General features: G+C 38.3%; 3 protein-coding genes across 4 annotated transcripts; 2 read left to right on the plus strand and 1 right to left on the minus strand.

Annotated features, from left to right (window-relative positions):
- Window positions 1-1,580: 1,580 nt before the first annotated feature.
- LOC107037783 (ATP-dependent DNA helicase PIF1) lies at window positions 1,581-8,194 on the plus strand. Its single transcript, XM_015256527.1, has 3 exons — window positions 1,581-2,369; window positions 4,866-5,501; window positions 7,043-8,194. The coding sequence occupies exons 1-3, from the start codon at window positions 1,694-1,696 to the stop codon at window positions 7,600-7,602; spliced, it is 1,872 nt and encodes a 623-aa protein (XP_015112013.1). The 5' UTR covers window positions 1,581-1,693; the 3' UTR covers window positions 7,603-8,194.
- Window positions 8,195-9,000: 806 nt separating this feature from the next.
- On the minus strand, window positions 9,001-15,197 carry LOC107037784. 2 transcript variants are annotated; one of them, XM_015256529.2, is made up of 2 exons: window positions 14,895-15,197; window positions 9,001-10,540 (listed from the first exon to the last, which is right to left on the minus strand). In XM_015256529.2, the coding sequence occupies exon 2, from the start codon at window positions 9,841-9,843 to the stop codon at window positions 9,238-9,240; it is 606 nt and encodes a 201-aa protein (XP_015112015.1). In that variant the 5' UTR covers window positions 9,844-10,540; window positions 14,895-15,197; the 3' UTR covers window positions 9,001-9,237. The 2 variants fall into 2 exon arrangements, with proteins under 2 accessions (XP_015112015.1, XP_028981917.1); XM_029126084.1 differs by having other exon boundaries at window positions 9,001-11,667.
- Window positions 11,447-13,350, plus strand: LOC114841192. The gene is made up of 2 exons (XM_029126083.1): window positions 11,447-11,710; window positions 11,841-13,350. Exon 2 carries the CDS (start codon window positions 12,054-12,056, stop codon window positions 13,224-13,226), a length of 1,173 nt encoding a protein of 390 aa, XP_028981916.1. The 5' UTR covers window positions 11,447-11,710; window positions 11,841-12,053; the 3' UTR covers window positions 13,227-13,350.
- Window positions 15,198-17,347: the final 2,150 nt, after the last annotated feature.

The following is a 17,347-nucleotide window of genomic DNA, read 5'->3' on the forward strand; positions in this document are numbered from 1 at the left end:
AAAAAAATACCCATCTATTTCCCTTAAGTGGGCGGTACATGCACCAGCTCCCCTATGTTTTATTTTCGCGAATATTCGTCTAAATTCTAACTTTACCCATCAAAATCAAGTGTCTTTCCGTCGGAAAAATATCCGCATTGATTCCTCAAAGTCAATATTTCGCATTTGACAGAAAAAACACGAATAATTCGATATTGATGGTCAAGAGGCACCCCCTTAACCATTCGAAAAATGGTACCACCCGGTACACTGAGAGAAAACCGATAGAATTCTCAAACAAGTCTTACTTGTGCCAAGGAAACAGTTTTTTCAAAATTATCGAAACAGGATTTTTTGTGCCAAACATGCACAAGTGGGCAGAGATAAAAAAAATTTGTAACCAAAATAGATTTAATAGTTGAAAAAAAGTGCATTCTTTGTACACGCAAGAGATGTCATTTTCAGTACTACTCCTTCGGTATTCGATACTACCATACGTATTTTCCTGCCGAAACATGTTTGTTTTATGCGAAACAAGGTATAGTAGTTTTAGGTTTCGGCTATTTAATAATTACAGACAAGAAATGAGCCCTTAAGGGTGCCAAGTGAATTTGGCGATGACCTTGAAAATTGACATTCACCAACAAAGTTATAATTTTTTTAATTAATAGTATTAGACAGATGGTGAACATCGGTGACAATTTTAAAATTTTAGAACTTATGGATATCGAAAAAATAAATAAACAAAATCAGTCTTATACACGACCTCCTATGGAGTTTTGATTAAATTGAACGTTTCAACCCCCTAGGAACTCAAGAAAAATTTGAAAAAATTTGAAGATATGGGGAATGATGTGTTCAATGTGATGGCGACAAAAAACAATGGGGTACCGGGGTGAATAAGAGAGATATTTCAACCCGCCGTACCCATTTGATCCCATGCTTTCTCGAGGTTCGTCACGCGAAATAGAGGATTTTCCGCATTTATTTTCTCGATGTCTAGTTCCGGTTGCGGGTTTGAAATATCGTCGGATGGATGAATCCATATTTCTCCAATGATGGAGGGAAAGAAAAAATTTTTTAAAAATCTTTTTTCAAATTCACTTGGCACTCTTAAATGAAACAATAATGATACTATTCATTACTGATACTAAGCACTAGCATGCTTGTAGCTTAGAGACAAAATATTTTTTGGTAAATTTTCCTCTATATGAGATATTTTAATCGTGAAAGGGCACCGTTTCGTGTGAATTATCCTCCTCTTGAGCCAAATATTTCGTGGCTGTCGAACGCAGAGCAATTATTCATGTTTGCAATTTTCAAAGTGGAACCAAACCAATTCTTTTTTGGCAATTTTCAACTAGCGATTTTGTTGGCTCAAACAAGACTTGTTTGAGAACGTGTTTGTTTGTCTCTCAGTGTAATACAGAAAATGCAAAGCTTAAATTTGAACAACTACAAAGCTTTCATTCTGAATAAAAAAAATTCATAAAAAATCCCCACAATGAAAAATCGAGTTCGAATCTTGGCGGCATAAACCTAGTGACAAAAATGGCGCTCCTAGGGGCCCTGAAATCACACCTGCTCCAGATATTCAAAAAACAGTTGTTGAGTTGTCCCTCCCCGACGTGTTCCCTCGCTAAATGTCACGCATCCCCCGTAATCCTCGCGAAACTGTCATTCCGTCACTGAAACCCCCCCAAAACCCCTGAAAATGGAGACCGAGGGCTGCTACTTGTCGTGCACAGCAGTCGCCGAGTGGACGAACCCCCAGGGGACAACGACCCGGAAGGTTAGCTACAGAACAGCCCAGCTCCGTCTCATCCGCAACAATCTCCGTCAGATGCTCATCGAGATTCGTGCTGAGAAAGCAAATACAACGATAAAACTCGTCCTCAAGGGGATAAACGTCCTGAATCGTTACATGAACGAAGGCAAGTCGACGATTAAATTCGCCGAGGAACGATGCACGCTGTTCCTGTCGAATGCCCCAGCGGCGCAGCTCATTACCTTCCTGAAGACGATATTCGTGAAGATGACGGGTCAAACCGAGACTTCAAAGCCGCAGTCGAAGAATCCTTTGAGGGAGCAGCTCCTGTCCAACGGCAAACTGGGGGGAGTCCAGGACATCAGTCCAGCTACCAATGCAGAACTCAACCTAGCGAAGGAGAAGGCTCTGCTGGTCGCTGCCTCCAGGAAGACTGTGACCACACCCTCCCCGAGCACCATCAGAAAGAGGAAGTTGACGGGTTCCAACACTCCGAAGGTCCCCATAGCTAAGAAACTCTATGCCAATCCGACTGCTGTGCCATTGACTGATGAACAGAAGGGAGTGCTGGAGGCTGTCCTCAAGGGGAAGAACATCTTCTTTACTGGGAGTGCTGGCACAGGTATAATTCATGTTTTTATTCGAGTTTAAGTAATGGTTTGTTTTTATGGAAAGCTGGTGTGTCCGGCCTTGTCCGGGGAACTGTTTTTTTTCTGTCTCTTATTTTTGAATTAAAAGTAATTTTTAAATCAATTTTTTGGTGGTTTACACGGGTTAGAAGTGAAAATAAAAATCATTAGCTTTACAATTTCCATAAAATTTATTTTATGACTCATTCTTAAGTATTTCTATAACAGAGTCATGGATTTGAAAAACTGGGTTTCAATTCTCGAATTTGCTTCAAATTTCTAAAAACTTCTCACATTCCCTTCAATTTTCTAGAAACTTGTTGAATTCTCACATGGGCTTCTGCTTTATATATAAGATTGGATAATTGATCAGAAAGATCTGGTAATTGTTTATTGAAGTAGTATAAACATAACTTGAATTTTGAAGATTGTATTCCTTGAAAGTCTCTTTCTGATCAATCGAAAATCGAAACCTATTGTTTCCTTATTTTTCGACATTAAAACTGAAGTAATAAACTCATCAGCACGATTGAAGAAGCATCAGCCATTTTAGAAATTTCAGTGAGGTCTTCTCTTAAGGGGAGACGGAACCCCTTTGTCTACATAAAATCTTAGAATTGTGTTTTCTCCTACAATTATTAATTTCTATCTATGCAATTGCTTTATCGACTCGATTACCGCATTGTTGAGTCAATGAAGTAGTTTAATGAATAAAGAATAATAATTGCAGGAGAAAACACAATTCTAAAGATTCATATAAACGCAGAGGTTCCGTTTCCCCTTAAGAGGTAATGATACCCCCTGCATGTGTTGAATTTTAGAATCATCCTCTTGCCCATATAGTTATTAATTTTTGGAAACCAAAAAACTTGAGCCACTGCGCAATATGGTAATGGAGTGCTTGAAGTTTTTTGGTTTGCAAAAATGAACAACTATGGATACGAGGNGAGGTAATGATACCCCCTGCATGTGTTGAATTTTAGAATCATCCTCTTGCCCATATAGTTATTAATTTTTGGAAACCAAAAAACTTGAGCCACTGCGCAATATGGTAATGGAGTGCTTGAAGTTTTTTGGTTTGCAAAAATGAACAACTATGGATACGAGGACAATTCTAAATTCAACATATGCAAGGAGTGCCGTTACCACTTACCTTTTGCTTACAATTTATTACAGAGTTAAAAGTTTAAAATTTGACGCCTGCGTGTATTATTTTTCGAACATGATCTTGTAGGCTTTTTATGGCACCATCCCAGCCCCCACTCCTTTATTGCGGTGTCATGGGCCGATTTCCTCCTGCACCATGTACAGACTCTCCTGGTGACTAAGATACCATCGGAGACTGTTACCCAAAGATTCAATCTCGATGATATCCGGTGTATAGACTCGTTCAACGGTTTCTGAAAGATTAAAATCCCAATTTGCTCCAAGCTGGACTCCAACCCACTCCCTACGGATCCCGCCATCCGGTCCAAGAGTTTAACCAGTTCGGCCACCTTTGTCGATGTTTGTTTTTTACTTTGATCACCTGCACTGTTCTCCAATCGTTGTTCAATGTTACATAGCCCTGGAGCCTTCAAAAATTATGATTGTACAATAAAAAAAACGTTAAAAAAACTCACCATTTTCAAAAAACGTTATTGTATAATATTGGGAACTAAGTTCAATAGGAAGGAAATTGAAATAGTACATTAGAGTACAAGGGCACAAATTTTGTTTTCCACGAATGTGTAGTTTACAGGCCGAGCCGAAGGCGAGGTCTGTACACACATTCGTTGAAAACGAAATTTATTACCGAGTGCTCTATAATATTTTATGTCAAGTCGTGTAGAAGTCGAGTTTTGAGCAGGCTGCGCGGAGCGCAGCGTGCGTTAAACTCGACTTATTGCACGGCGCGACATAATAACTATGTTTTTAGGTTTTTTGAATTTACTTTTCCTTGTTACACTTAACGAGTCAACTGAGTTTATTCATACAACTTTAAGAAATAAATTCTAAACGAATGTTAATATTAATATGAAAGTTTTGGTTGAGTTTGTGCTCAATCGGCAGTCTAGTATTATTGTTAATATTTAATCTAAAAGTGCAAAAATAACACAAAAATAAGTTTTATGAGGAAATGAACTTTTAGAGTTTAGAGAAAAGATTAAAATCTAGAAAAAACTTCGATAACTCAGAAAAATATATAAAAATTATATGCCGAATATAAATATTATTTTCAGTGTCAAATTTTTCTAATAAATAATTCATATTTTTGCGTGCCCGAAATGACGTGTTATGTCGAAACACCCTAGTCAATCGAGAGATTATTTGAAAAAATAATTAAAGAATTTTATGGATCAATTTCTTATTTATCAAAGTTCGAATTCATGGGAAAAATGATCAATAATGAACGATTTTTTTCGGCTTTTTGAATTTACTTTTCCCTCTGTTACCCATTTAAGTCGAGTTTATTCATACTACTTTAATACTAAAAATTCATGTCTTAGGTAAATCGTTCCTCCTAAAAAGAATAATTTCCGAGCTTCCACCCGACGTAACAATAGCAACAGCAAGTACCGGAGTTGCTGCTTGTCACATCGGTGGAATAACCCTCCACCAGTTCTCCGGCATCGGTTTGGGAACTGGAACAGTGGAGAGATGCTGTCAAATGGCGTCGAAGCCAGCCTGCGCAACTGTTTGGAGGCGTACGAAGTACCTCATCATCGACGAGATATCGATGGTGGACGGCGAGTACTTCGAGAAGATCGAGGCAGTCGCCAGGCACGTCAGGAAGAATGATCGTCCCTTCGGGGGAATCCAGCTGATCCTGTGTGGAGACTTCTTCCAACTGCCTCCAGTCAACAAGATGATTGACACCAAGAAATTCTGCTTTCAGAGCAAAGCCTGGGAGAAGTGTGTTCACTTGAACTTCGAACTCCAGACGGTCCATCGTCAGAAGGACCCGAAATTCGTTAAGGTCCTTAACAGCTTGAGGATCGGGAGGGTTACAGACGAGATCACGAGCATTTTGAAGTCAACTTCTAGTCAGAAAATTGAGAGGGACGGAATTTTAGCTACGAGATTGTGCTCGCATGTCAATGAGGCTAATGATATCAATGAATCGCAGCTAGCTAATTTGAAAGGTGCAGTATGTTTAATTGATATCAGGTTTAATTGAAATAAGGATTAGAATATTTCCTGGAATTTTTTTGAAGGGAAACTTTTTTAGTGACGATACCAAGAATTTACAAGCCTCACGACAAATGAAAGGATGTAAGGAGAGCATATACTGAGAAAAAAAATATGTTTGCCAAGTATTCATTTACTTGAGAGAAGTATTGATTTTTTGAAAATGGAATTGCTCCAATCGAGTCATTTTCAGGCGAGCCTGATTAGGTTTCAATCATATTGCTCTAGAGAATGACTACGCTGTACATGACCTTGGATGAACTCCTTCAATAATTATTCAGTTTTCCTAAATTGCTCATTTTCTAGAGGGAAGAATTTAGATTAATTTTTTAATGTTGACACTTCAGTAGTGAAGTGGCCAAACGGTTTAAGTTAATTCCATTCTAGCGCCAGTTCTCGATGAATATCTCAAATCCTAAAGGAGTTAGCAAAATTTTCCTAAAAATCTTTTTTGTAAAGAAAAGTGAAGACTATGGAAAAAGATCTTACAACAATTTCGCTATCTTTCTTAAATTCCGAGTTATTCAACACAAACTCAACTGGGAGCTAAGTCGACTTGAACCGTTTCATCACTTCACTACTGAATTGTTGAGGGAGTTCACTCATGATCATAACAAACATGATCATCTTCCAGATCAATATAATTTTCATAATTGAAGCCTAATGAGGGTTGTCTGGAAATGACTCGAGAGGAGAAATATAGTATTGACAAAATAAATACTTCTCTCAAGTTAATGGATATTTGGCAAAAATAATTATTTTTTTAGTGTAGGATTTTGGCGATGAAAGAGGAGTGGAGAAATCTGGATGCAAGCCTTGAAGAGGCCTTGGGAATTGAAAAAAAATTACTGATATGTAGGGAAAACTTAGCGCTGTGAATTTTAAACCAAAAAGCGATCAAAAAATCCGAAGGATAGCGTGAGAAATTTCTTCTTTTTGTGGGAACTGGTTAAAACGAGTTGACGGCGATGTGAAAACGATGAATCATTTTAATAATCAAAAACCATTTAATGATTTAATGATTTTTTAACGTTTACTTTAATGATTTTTTCAAATCATTTGAAATTATAGGAGAGGGATTTTAATACGTAAGGGGCTTTAAACTTGACGCCCCCACCTCGCATTTTTGAACGTTTCTTAAAATTATTTATCCTCTTCAGCCCACCCTCAACTCATTTCATTTGGTTTCTATAAAATGAACAAATTTTTTAAGCCTCCTTTTAGATTTTTTTACCTTTTTTTGGCTGAGAATTCATGACGCAAAAATTTCCCCAAATTTTCATAGTTTTTTTATTCTGTAGGTCTCTTAAATTCTTCACTGTTCGAATATCAATAATTTCAGACTATTCATAATCGAATTAAATTCACAAGTCTAAACAGTTTCTGCCAATGTCTTCATAAAAAATTGTAAGAAATATTCCTTTCAAATGAATCATTTTTCGGGTGTAAATGAGCCAAATCGAGTGCAGTCTCAACATAAAAATTTCCTCCACAGGTACACCCAAGACTTACATAGCTCAAGATTCAGATCCTGGAATGACTAAAACTCTCGAGCAGCAACTGTCAGTCCCAGGAAAATTGACGCTAAAAGTTGGCGCTCAGGTGATGCTCCTCAAGAACATCAACATCAGCAATGGACTTGTGAATGGTGCCAGAGGGGTTGTAATAAAGTTCGAGGACGAAACTCCCGTTGTCCAGTTCAGGAGTGGGGAGATCTACCGTGCGAGGTTCGAGAAATGGACCATCAGGACGGCTTCAGGGAGCTTTATCCACAGGAAGCAGGTGCCCCTGAAGCTCGCCTGGGCCTTCTCGATTCACAAGAGTCAGGGGTTGACCTTGGACTGCGTGGAGATGAGTCTCGCTAAAGTCTTCGACGCTGGACAGGCTTATGTCGCGTTATCCAGGGCCCAGAGTCTAGACTCTCTGAGGGTTCTGGATTTCAATGCGAGACAGGTGTGGGCTAATACCAGTGTACTCGAGTTTTATAAGAATTTCAGGAGACATCTGCATGAGGTGGAGTTTATTCCCCTTGGCAAAAAGTCGAAGGGCAAGTGAATGGAATTTAAACAGTTGATAATGAAATAATTCACTGATTTTGTTAATTGTGCAAGAAGAATATCAAGAAATATTTTTTGAAGATGAAATTTATAACAAAAAATATCTCTAGAAATATTCAAGAGATGATTGCATATTTAATTACATTTAGAAAATCGATTCGTTATAATGGATTTCTGATGAATTCAAATATTTGAGAATAGATAGGGAATTTAAGCTAAGAAAATAGTCTGAGTAATTTTCGTATGAGTTTCAATCATTTTGTATGCAAAATAGTGACGTTTCATTGAAGATCCGAGATCTTTTCCACCAAAAACTCATTTTATGATAGTTTTCAAAGGAAATAATGTAATAAAGTAGAAAAAATGAATGTGCAGATATTAATTCTTGATGAATTGAACTGACAAACAGAAAAAAAATTATAGATTTGATGCGACTGACAGTGCCTTTTCGACTTATAAAAAACGGAAAATATTGTAGTATTAGAAAAATTTTTAAATTAGTTTCTAAGCATTTTGACAGGCACTAATTTTGATGACATTTTCAACGACAATAAAAAATCAATATTAATATTACGAATGGTCAGCAGTAATTTCCAGTGTACTAATACTCTCTTGGGAACCTCTTGGGAAAACATCGAAGGACGAATGAATGAAATTTAGATAATGGATAATGAAGGGATTCGATGATTTTGTTAAGGGTATTATGGTNCACTAATTTTGATGACATTTTCAACGACAATAAAAAATCAATATTAATATTACGAATGGTCAGCAGTAATTTCCAGTGTACTAATACTCTCTTGGGAACCTCTTGGGAAAACATCGAAGGACGAATGAATGAAATTTAGATAATGGATAATGAAGGGATTCGATGATTTTGTTAAGGGTATTATGGTGGGGTCCATAGCTGGAAAAAAAAGCAGAGAATTCAATGAAAATTGCTGAACAGATTATTCGGTCCATTTCAAAGCCGTGTGCAAAATGCCAAGATCCCTATATTTTTTGGAGATCAAATTTATAACGAAAAATATCTCTTAGTAGATGACTCTAAAAATATTCAAGAGATGATTGCATATTTAATGAAATTTAAAAAATCGATTCCATATAATATAAATCATATTTACTCATATCTATCGGATTTAAATACTTGAGAAAAACAGATTTGAGAATGGATAGGGAATTTAAGTTATCAAAATACCTAAATGAAAGTTAGACAATTGATAATGAACTATTTCGAAGATCTTGTTAACGAATTTAACTTACTAAAATATTTTGAATAATTTTGTATGCAGGATAATGACGTTTCACCAAAAATTAATGTTTTTCCAGACCAGTGCAATGCACTTGGGGGTCAAGTGCATCGGGAATGATATGGAGATGAGTGAGTTCTCACATAAATAAATGAAGATGTGTTCACAATAAACAACTTATATTTATTCAGTCCAAACACTTATTATTAATTATTTAATACAAAAGCGATGAGACGCCACAGCTGTGGTGGACTGACAAAAGCGCGGTAAGGATGATAATGGCGGTTAAAGAGCGAATCTCAGTGAAGGCTAGTGCGATCTCGGAACTAGCAATTGTTTCCGTCGTTGGCGCTGGGGGTGAGCTCCGTCGGTAACGCTGGGATCTAGTTGACCCTCAGCCGCCACAGCCACTCCCCTCCCAGTGACCTGAGTATGGGTAAGGAAAGGAACGAAACTTTCTTTGGTGTTTGGGTTACTCTGGCGTATGTCCTTAGAGGTGGATCCATGTTCAGAGAATGATGTTCTTCAGGTACAGTCGTTGATGCGCTGAGTTGTGGAATAGGTTGATGTTGTTGTTCAGGTGATGGTCCTAATGAGTCTGTCTTGGTGATGAATGCTGTCTTGAGTTGATCAACGGAGATAGTTTTGTCGAGTCCGTTGAATTTGACGATGAATACTCTGTCGTCAACTCGTCTGACGATCTCGTGAGGTCCGGTGTACGGTGGGTCGAAGGGTTTTTTTACTGCGTCGCCGCGTACGAAGACGTGGCTTCCGTCGTACAGGTCCTTCAGTACGAAAAACCTTGCCTTGGTGTGATGGGCAGCGGTAGTGGGTCTCGCTCGCCTCATATGGTCGCGGAATTTCTCGAGGAAGAAATTCGGATCTGCGGGTAAGCTCTCAGAGACGAAAAATTCCCCAGGGACTCGTAGCTTTGTTCCATACAGGAGCTGTGCTGGGGAGGCTCTCAGGGCCGTGGTCGTGTTGGTCATTTTCGAGGTTTCAGGCTTCGGGGTATTTGTAGAGTCACAATTTCCAGGGTGTTTGGCGGTTCAGAAGATTCCACGTGTTTTGATGGGTCTTCTGAGAGTCGGGACTCGCCTTGTTTTCTTTCAAATTCTGGGAGGAGTGATGGAGTCACTGATGCTGAGGTTTTCTGTTGTTGTTTGGACGGTGGCTCAGTGATTGTTTCTTCTTCAGATTCGGGGTGGGATTGGTGGGATTTCAGAAGCTTGGGTTTCGTTTTTTTGTTTCGAAGCTGGCTGGTTTGGTGGGCCTTACCATGATGGACTCTTGTTTTGTTCTTCATACACTGCCTGAGAGACTGATCTCCTTCTGACTCCGGGGAATCGGATGATGTGGTGGATGGAGCTGATCCATCTTCTCCCTCTATTAGAACTATCTTCATCAGAGGTCATTTTGATGGACCTGATTTTGAGGGTCCTGGTTTTGATGATTGAGCTCTTCCATATTGTTTTTTTAATGGAGCTGAAGCTGGTTCATCTTCTTTTTCGTTTTCTTCTTCTGATAATGATGATGACGGTGGAGAAACTGCTCCAGCTTCTCTGACAATCGGGTTTCTGAGCCTATGAACCTTTTCGTTGTGTTTCTCTTTCAATGTCTTGATCTTTGCTTATCTTTGCTTTTTTATCATAACTTGCAAAAATTTTTGCACTGCATTTCGGCCTGCTGGGAAAGAGAATTTCATGAAATTGCGCGACAGTTCTTAGAGAATACCACATGAAATTAAGTTCTGCGATAATTTAGCAATATTAGTATTCTAGGCGATGCATGTACTAACGGATAATGATGTTTCTTGCATTGAAACTCATAATTCTAAGTAAAACAGACTATTCTCAAAGCTTCTTCCACTATTCATGTTGATATTTTTAAATTAGAACTCCTCGATCATTCGCAGAATCAACTAAATTATCGAAAAAATAAAATTAAGATCGAGCGAGTTATAAGACCTGAATGAAGGAATTGTATGACCATCTGTGTAAAAAACAGAATTTAATATCGAATTTTCACTCTGAAAACAGGACATCTCTCTCTCTCTCTCTCTCTCTCTAGAACAAAATCTTGCATACTTGTTAAAAAATTTTACACTGTTAAGATCTAAAAATGGCAACAGGTGTTTTTTTCCTACTGTAAGTGGTGAAAAGTCAAACTTTCATTTAGTGATAACTATTCTGACATTAAATTTTCTGTATTGAAAGAGACAAAGTGTGAAAAATATTTGCGTCTGAGGGGATAAGTTGTCAGGATTCTCACAATCGAGAAATTCATGATTTTATGTTTTTATAATTTAGAAATTTTATGAATTATTGAAGCTGTTTTATTTTGTGAATTTAATGAGGATTATATGGGTTTTAGAAAATGTGAATTAGGAATGTGAAGTAAAGGTGGTTGAGTGGGCTATCGGTTTCCGGGGAATATTTAGAAAAAATATAGTTCCGCGACGGACCTAGGTGGCGCATTCTTTCCGCGAGTCAAATTCGCGATCGCAAAAGCGATTTCTCGCTGTCTGGTGGTGGTTTGTAGAATTACTATCTTGCGGAACCAATCTGATGGTAGTGCGCCAAGGCTCTGGAGTATACGCTAGACAAGTAGCTCGCGTGGTCCTACGGTAGCAACTCTCGGGGGGCCAGTCAGTCTGTTGACTACCGAAACGTGTGTTATGGAGGCCACAGAAAAATCACCACAAATTCCACAGAAATTGTCGAAACGTAATTGCTGTGTTGTGAATTGTTTCAACAATGCAAAAAATAGTCCTGGAGTGCATTTTTACACATTTCCAAATCGTCCATGGGAGGCTGAAAGGAAAGAAAAATGGATAAAGGCTGTACGTAGAAAACAGTAAGTAACCTATTTTTTTGATCAAATTATGCAGTTAAGCATTCCAGAATCGACGCAAAAAATACGGAGAAATATATTGCGTTAAATTTGAACCTAATCTCTTGAATGTCAATGATTGATTTACTTCTAGACTTGACGGAACGCCGTGGAGACCAACGCCGAATTCGCGGATATGCAGTGCTCATTTTTCTGGAGGTGTTAAATCTAACAATCCTTCGGAGGAATCATTTAACCCAACAATATTTCCTCCGATTTATAAAAAAAAACTCGAATATCTGCGGATCCAAAGAGAGGTGAACGATTACGAGCTCGGAAAAGAAAATTGGAGCCTCCAGAAATTGATATGAGTAATGATGTTGATACACACATGGCAATGAGTCCTCCTGCTCCAGAATTAAAACCGATATACATAGACATTGGAGTGCAAACAGATCCGGTTTTGAATGAAGAGGAAATCCAAGAGGAAATTCCAGTCATTTTCCTTTGTTGGCAAGATTCTGCTCTTCATGAAGCATCTACACAAGCCTCTATCATTCTAAAAGCACAATCGAGACCGAGAGTGATAATACCTTCACAAAAAAAAACTAGAACAATTCGTGTCGGCCCTGATAAAGTATTCAGGTCTGGATTCCTGGGATACGAAAATATAAAAGATGATCGAACTATGAAGCAATTAGCAGGAATAACACTCAGTTTCTTCCATATCTTACTGACATTCATTGAAGTGAAGGCAGAGGGTCAGCCAGCTTACTATAAAACTCTCGACTCTTCGAATAGACTATTACGGTTCCTGATGAAAATGAAATTGGGACTAACATTTGGAGCCATTGGTTATTTTTTCAAAGTTTCGAGCACAACGGCCTCTACTATTTTCCATGAAATATTAGTGACCCTTCATGTGAAGATGAAAAGCTGGATATTTTGGCCATCGAGAGAAGCAATAAAGGAGACAATGCCTTCGACGTTCCGAAATTATCCGACTTGTCGAGCTATCATCGACTATACAGAGCTGCCATGTGATACTCCACCCACACTTGAGCAGCGTGTACAAATGTATTCATCATACAAATGTGGATTTACAATTAAATATTTAATAGGCATCAGTCCTTCTGGCATGATTACTTTCATCTCCAAGGGCTACGGTGGAAAATGTACTGATGGATTCATTGTCAATGATTCTATTTTTTTGGGATTGGTCGAGCCTGGAGATCAAATTATGGCTGATAAAGGTTTCCCTCAAATAAAGATAGCGCTTCTTGAACGTCAATGTGTGTTGGTAATGCCACCAATGGCAGTCAATCCTCAGTTTTCACGGGAAGAAGTCCTAGAAGGATACTCTATAGCATCAGTTAGAATTCACGTGGAAAGGGCTATCCAACGAGTCAAAATTTTCGGAATCTTACGTCACATTAATGTTGAATTATTCAAGCATATTGATAAAATCATGTTCATTGCTTGTGTACTGGCTAACAATAAGGAACCAATTCTCCGACCTGAATCAAATGTACAAAAGTAAATGATCATTGTAATTTAATCATTGTAACAAAGAATCAAATCAACTGTTGTCAAAATTTTTATTATAAACTCGGCAAATCATCCAACAAACGTAAAACATAATAAAATATATCGTTAATACTTTATATTTGGTTTCTAAAGCTCATATACTCCAATATCCTTCCATTCATATCGGAACTAACTCAGATTCAGCAGTTGAACTCTCGTCGCATAAACGAATGTAATAATCGAAATAGAATTTCTCCATCTTTGGAATAATATTAGACAAAAATTCTTCATCACGATTAATCTGGAGATAAATGGATTGTGCCTTAGAAAACACGAGAAAGTGAGAGAGTTTAACACCCAGGACATACATGGATACTTGGATTTGTGTATAGTACTTATGGCTTTTGGGTAACTCAGCATTCCCATTTTCATTGACTGTTAAGTAGGGGACCGAGCTTTGTTTACTCTGGAAATCCACAATCAGTGAATCAGCACATGTAAAGGGACATTTAATCTCCAGTAACTCAAACATTTCTCCATTGAAAATTAGGCCATCTGGACTACATGCTAAGAAATGTTGAGTGAAGTTGATGACCAGACCCGTCTCATACACTTCCTGTTGAATCAGAGACTTGAAGAAAACCCTTGCAATAGGCTCCATCTCCAAACCATAATTCGTTGCTTTAGTCGTCATGCTGCCCTTGGAATTTTTCCGAAATCTCACAGCCAAACTCTCGAAATCCTTACGTCGAGTTTTTATCTGATGTGCTTTTTCACTACACGTGATTCTAATAGATCTTTCTTCAAACCAAGCTGCTGTAGTCGATTGATGCAAAGACATAAAACAGATATCTACCCATTTTTACGCAGTTACTTGCACTTGATTGGTATAGAACGTCGTATATTCCTGAGGACAATTGATTCTCGAAAACACACGTTGATCATTTTCATCTATCACATATTCCTGAGCATGATATTTATTGAAAGAATTTTGTTGTTGTGATGTAAACAACTGAAAAAATAACCGACGATACCATTTTTCTTCTTCCCTTTTCAATGTCTCTCGAGCTTCTCTTTCGTTGGAACATCTCTCAAATGCACAATTCTCGGCTCGATGAGCCTCACAAATATTTTCCGCACTGTGGAAATTATATATGGTATCACCAATGATGTTTCCATCATCCGAAGGGAACATAGTTTCCATTCTAGAGCCCTTTCGATACTTCTCCAGCTGTTGTTCAGGAGGACGATTCCATAGCATGGGTGCATCAGTCTTTGAGAGGGTATTTTCTTCATTTACGTACATGCATATTGCTGCAGCATGTTTACATAATAACATCCCTGCTTTACAAGTACAATGTGCATCACATACCTTACGGCCATTGGCTTGATCGAGCTATAAAATTACCATATGATTCATTAATGTAAATTCAGTTCTGATCGACATTTTGAGAAATATCTTTGAATATAATGGAGACAGCGAAATTGGCATAAAAACTTTTTTGTAGAGAATTTCAAGAGCTACAAAAGAGGTCTTTATGTGAATCCCGCGATCTTCCTCAGATTTCGAGATATGTGACAAAAACTCAACCGAGGACGGAGTTAACTTGTTGCTCTCCACCACCTCAATGCGGAGTAATTTTTACTTTTAATGGACTATTTTATAGTAGGGCATATTTACCTGAACGACTGGGGAGTAAATATTTTCTTTTTTACGGGTGCTATGTGCCCCAGGAGTTTCTCGGATCACTGATCCACAGATACGTCTATCATTTCCATGGATGAGTTCTCTCACGTCACTGACATGATAACTTTTTACTAATGTTGTGCCTTTACTGATTGATTTAGGTCGGAAGGCCGATAAATCGACCTCTTGAAACCCACTTTTAATTATGAGACTCATTTGACATTTTATGATACTTTAATGAATTAGGAAAAAAAACTTAATGTAACCAGTAATACCATGTAAGCATATGAGTGTCAGCTGGAGCGGCCCTCCGAGAGTTGCGTAGAATGTCCACGAGACAGCGCACAAACCGCGCGCCCCTGGAACTTGTCTAGCGTATGAAATAGCAAATTGTTCATTGATGTAGACACAAACAATGTAGACCTAAAAAAGTTCATTACCAACATTTTTTAACTTGCTTTCGGTTACGAGATATTCAACAAAAAATGGACTCAACCGACTCGGCTAATTTCATTACAGAATATTATTCNAATTATTTTTCTTACTGGCCCCTGACTTTCATGGCAGTTTTTAATTTCTTGTTACAAAGATTAAGGGATGAAAGAGGGTTAATTAATGAAAAATTTAATTCTGCTTTGAACCGCTCTTTTTTCATGCCTTAGNAAAAAAGTTCATTACCAACATTTTTTAACTTGCTTTCGGTTACGAGATATTCAACAAAAAATGGACTCAACCGACTCGGCTAATTTCATTACAGAATATTATTCACACTTGTCATCAAAGAGGATTGACTAAAGTAGAGGCTCAGATCTCGGGGNGTATCGGAGCCAGTTTCATGGTATAGATACCATGATAATGGTATGGTTGGCAACGCTGTTACCCGCACAGGCAGTTCGCCCAGCCGTCAGATTCGATCGTGGCGGCATCCCTCCGTTGGGGTCGAACTACTTTTGGCTTGGGGTCAGTCTAACCCCGAGATCTGAGCCTCTACTTTAGTCAATCCTCTTTGCTTGTCATGTTGTGACCCTAGCGGTCGTCAAGTGAACTTTATAAGCTGTCAACATAAAAAAGTAGAGCCTTCCCCCACCAACAGAGTTTCCAGACCTCGTGGTTTTAACCGGTTTGAACCTGCAGTTTTGAATTTAGTGTTTCCCGATACCCAAAAAAATATCGATACTCAGTATTGTATCGAAGCAGATTGCTTGGTATCGATACCGCAACNAACGACTGGGGAGTAAATATTTTCTTTTTTACGGGTGCTATGTGCCCCAGGAGTTTCTCGGATCACTGATCCACAGATACGTCTATCATTTCCATGGATGAGTTCTCTCACGTCACTGACATGATAACTTTTTACTAATGTTGTGCCTTTACTGATTGATTTAGGTCGGAAGGCCGATAAATCGACCTCTTGAAACCCACTTTTAATTATGAGACTCATTTGACATTTTATGATACTTTAATGAATTAGGAAAAAAAACTTAATGTAACCAGTAATACCATGTAAGCATATGAGTGTCAGCTGGAGCGGCCCTCCGAGAGTTGCGTAGAATGTCCACGAGACAGCGCACAAACCGCGCGCCCCTGGAACTTGTCTAGCGTATGAAATAGCAAATTGTTCATTGATGTAGACACAAACAATGTAGACCTAAAAAAGTTCATTACCAACATTTTTTAACTTGCTTTCGGTTACGAGATATTCAACAAAAAATGGACTCAACCGACTCGGCTAATTTCATTACAGAATATTATTCACACTTGTCATCAAAGAGGATTGACTAAAGTAGAGGCTCAGATCTCGGGGTTAGACTGACCCTAAGCCAAAAGTAGTTTGACCCCAACGGAGGGATGCCGCCACGATCGAATCTGACGGCTGGGCGAACTGCCTGAGTTTCGGAGTGGAGAGTGGAATTTGTGTCCTCCTCGTCCTCAGCATGTTCTTAATGTTTTTCAGGTGATTCATTTGCTGGCTAATTAATATTAAGGAATGAAGCACAGAGGGTGTGATGGAGAATTAAATTNAAGTATCGCCTTGGGAAATATCGATACTCGTAATATCGATCTTTTTAAAAATTCTGGATGACAATGGCAAATAAAAAAAAATTAAAGTTGAAGAATGTCGTGTTAAAAGATGACCCTGAAGTTTGCTGAAAATTNTCTCTGTAACAAAAAAATACAAACTACGACAAAGTCATGGGCCAGTGAGAAAAATAATTTTGCTCTCGGCGTACAATGACTTTTCACCATTCGCTCGTGAATTAAAAATTCACTTCTCCCCTCCTAATTGAGATTAAGGGATGAAAAAAGAGTAGTTCGACGGAAAATTAAATTCCCCACCAACTGACCCTCTTTCATCCCTTAATCTCTGTGAAAAATGGAAGAAACTGTCATGGAAATAACAGCGCAGTAAGAAAAATAATTGTTTTGCGGCGCACAGTGACTCCCGG

The sequence above is a fragment of the Diachasma alloeum genome, unplaced genomic scaffold, assembly GCF_001412515.2.
Source record: "Diachasma alloeum isolate Michigan unplaced genomic scaffold, Dall2.0 Dall_scaffold_00270, whole genome shotgun sequence".
NCBI lineage: Eukaryota > Metazoa > Arthropoda > Insecta > Hymenoptera > Braconidae > Diachasma > Diachasma alloeum.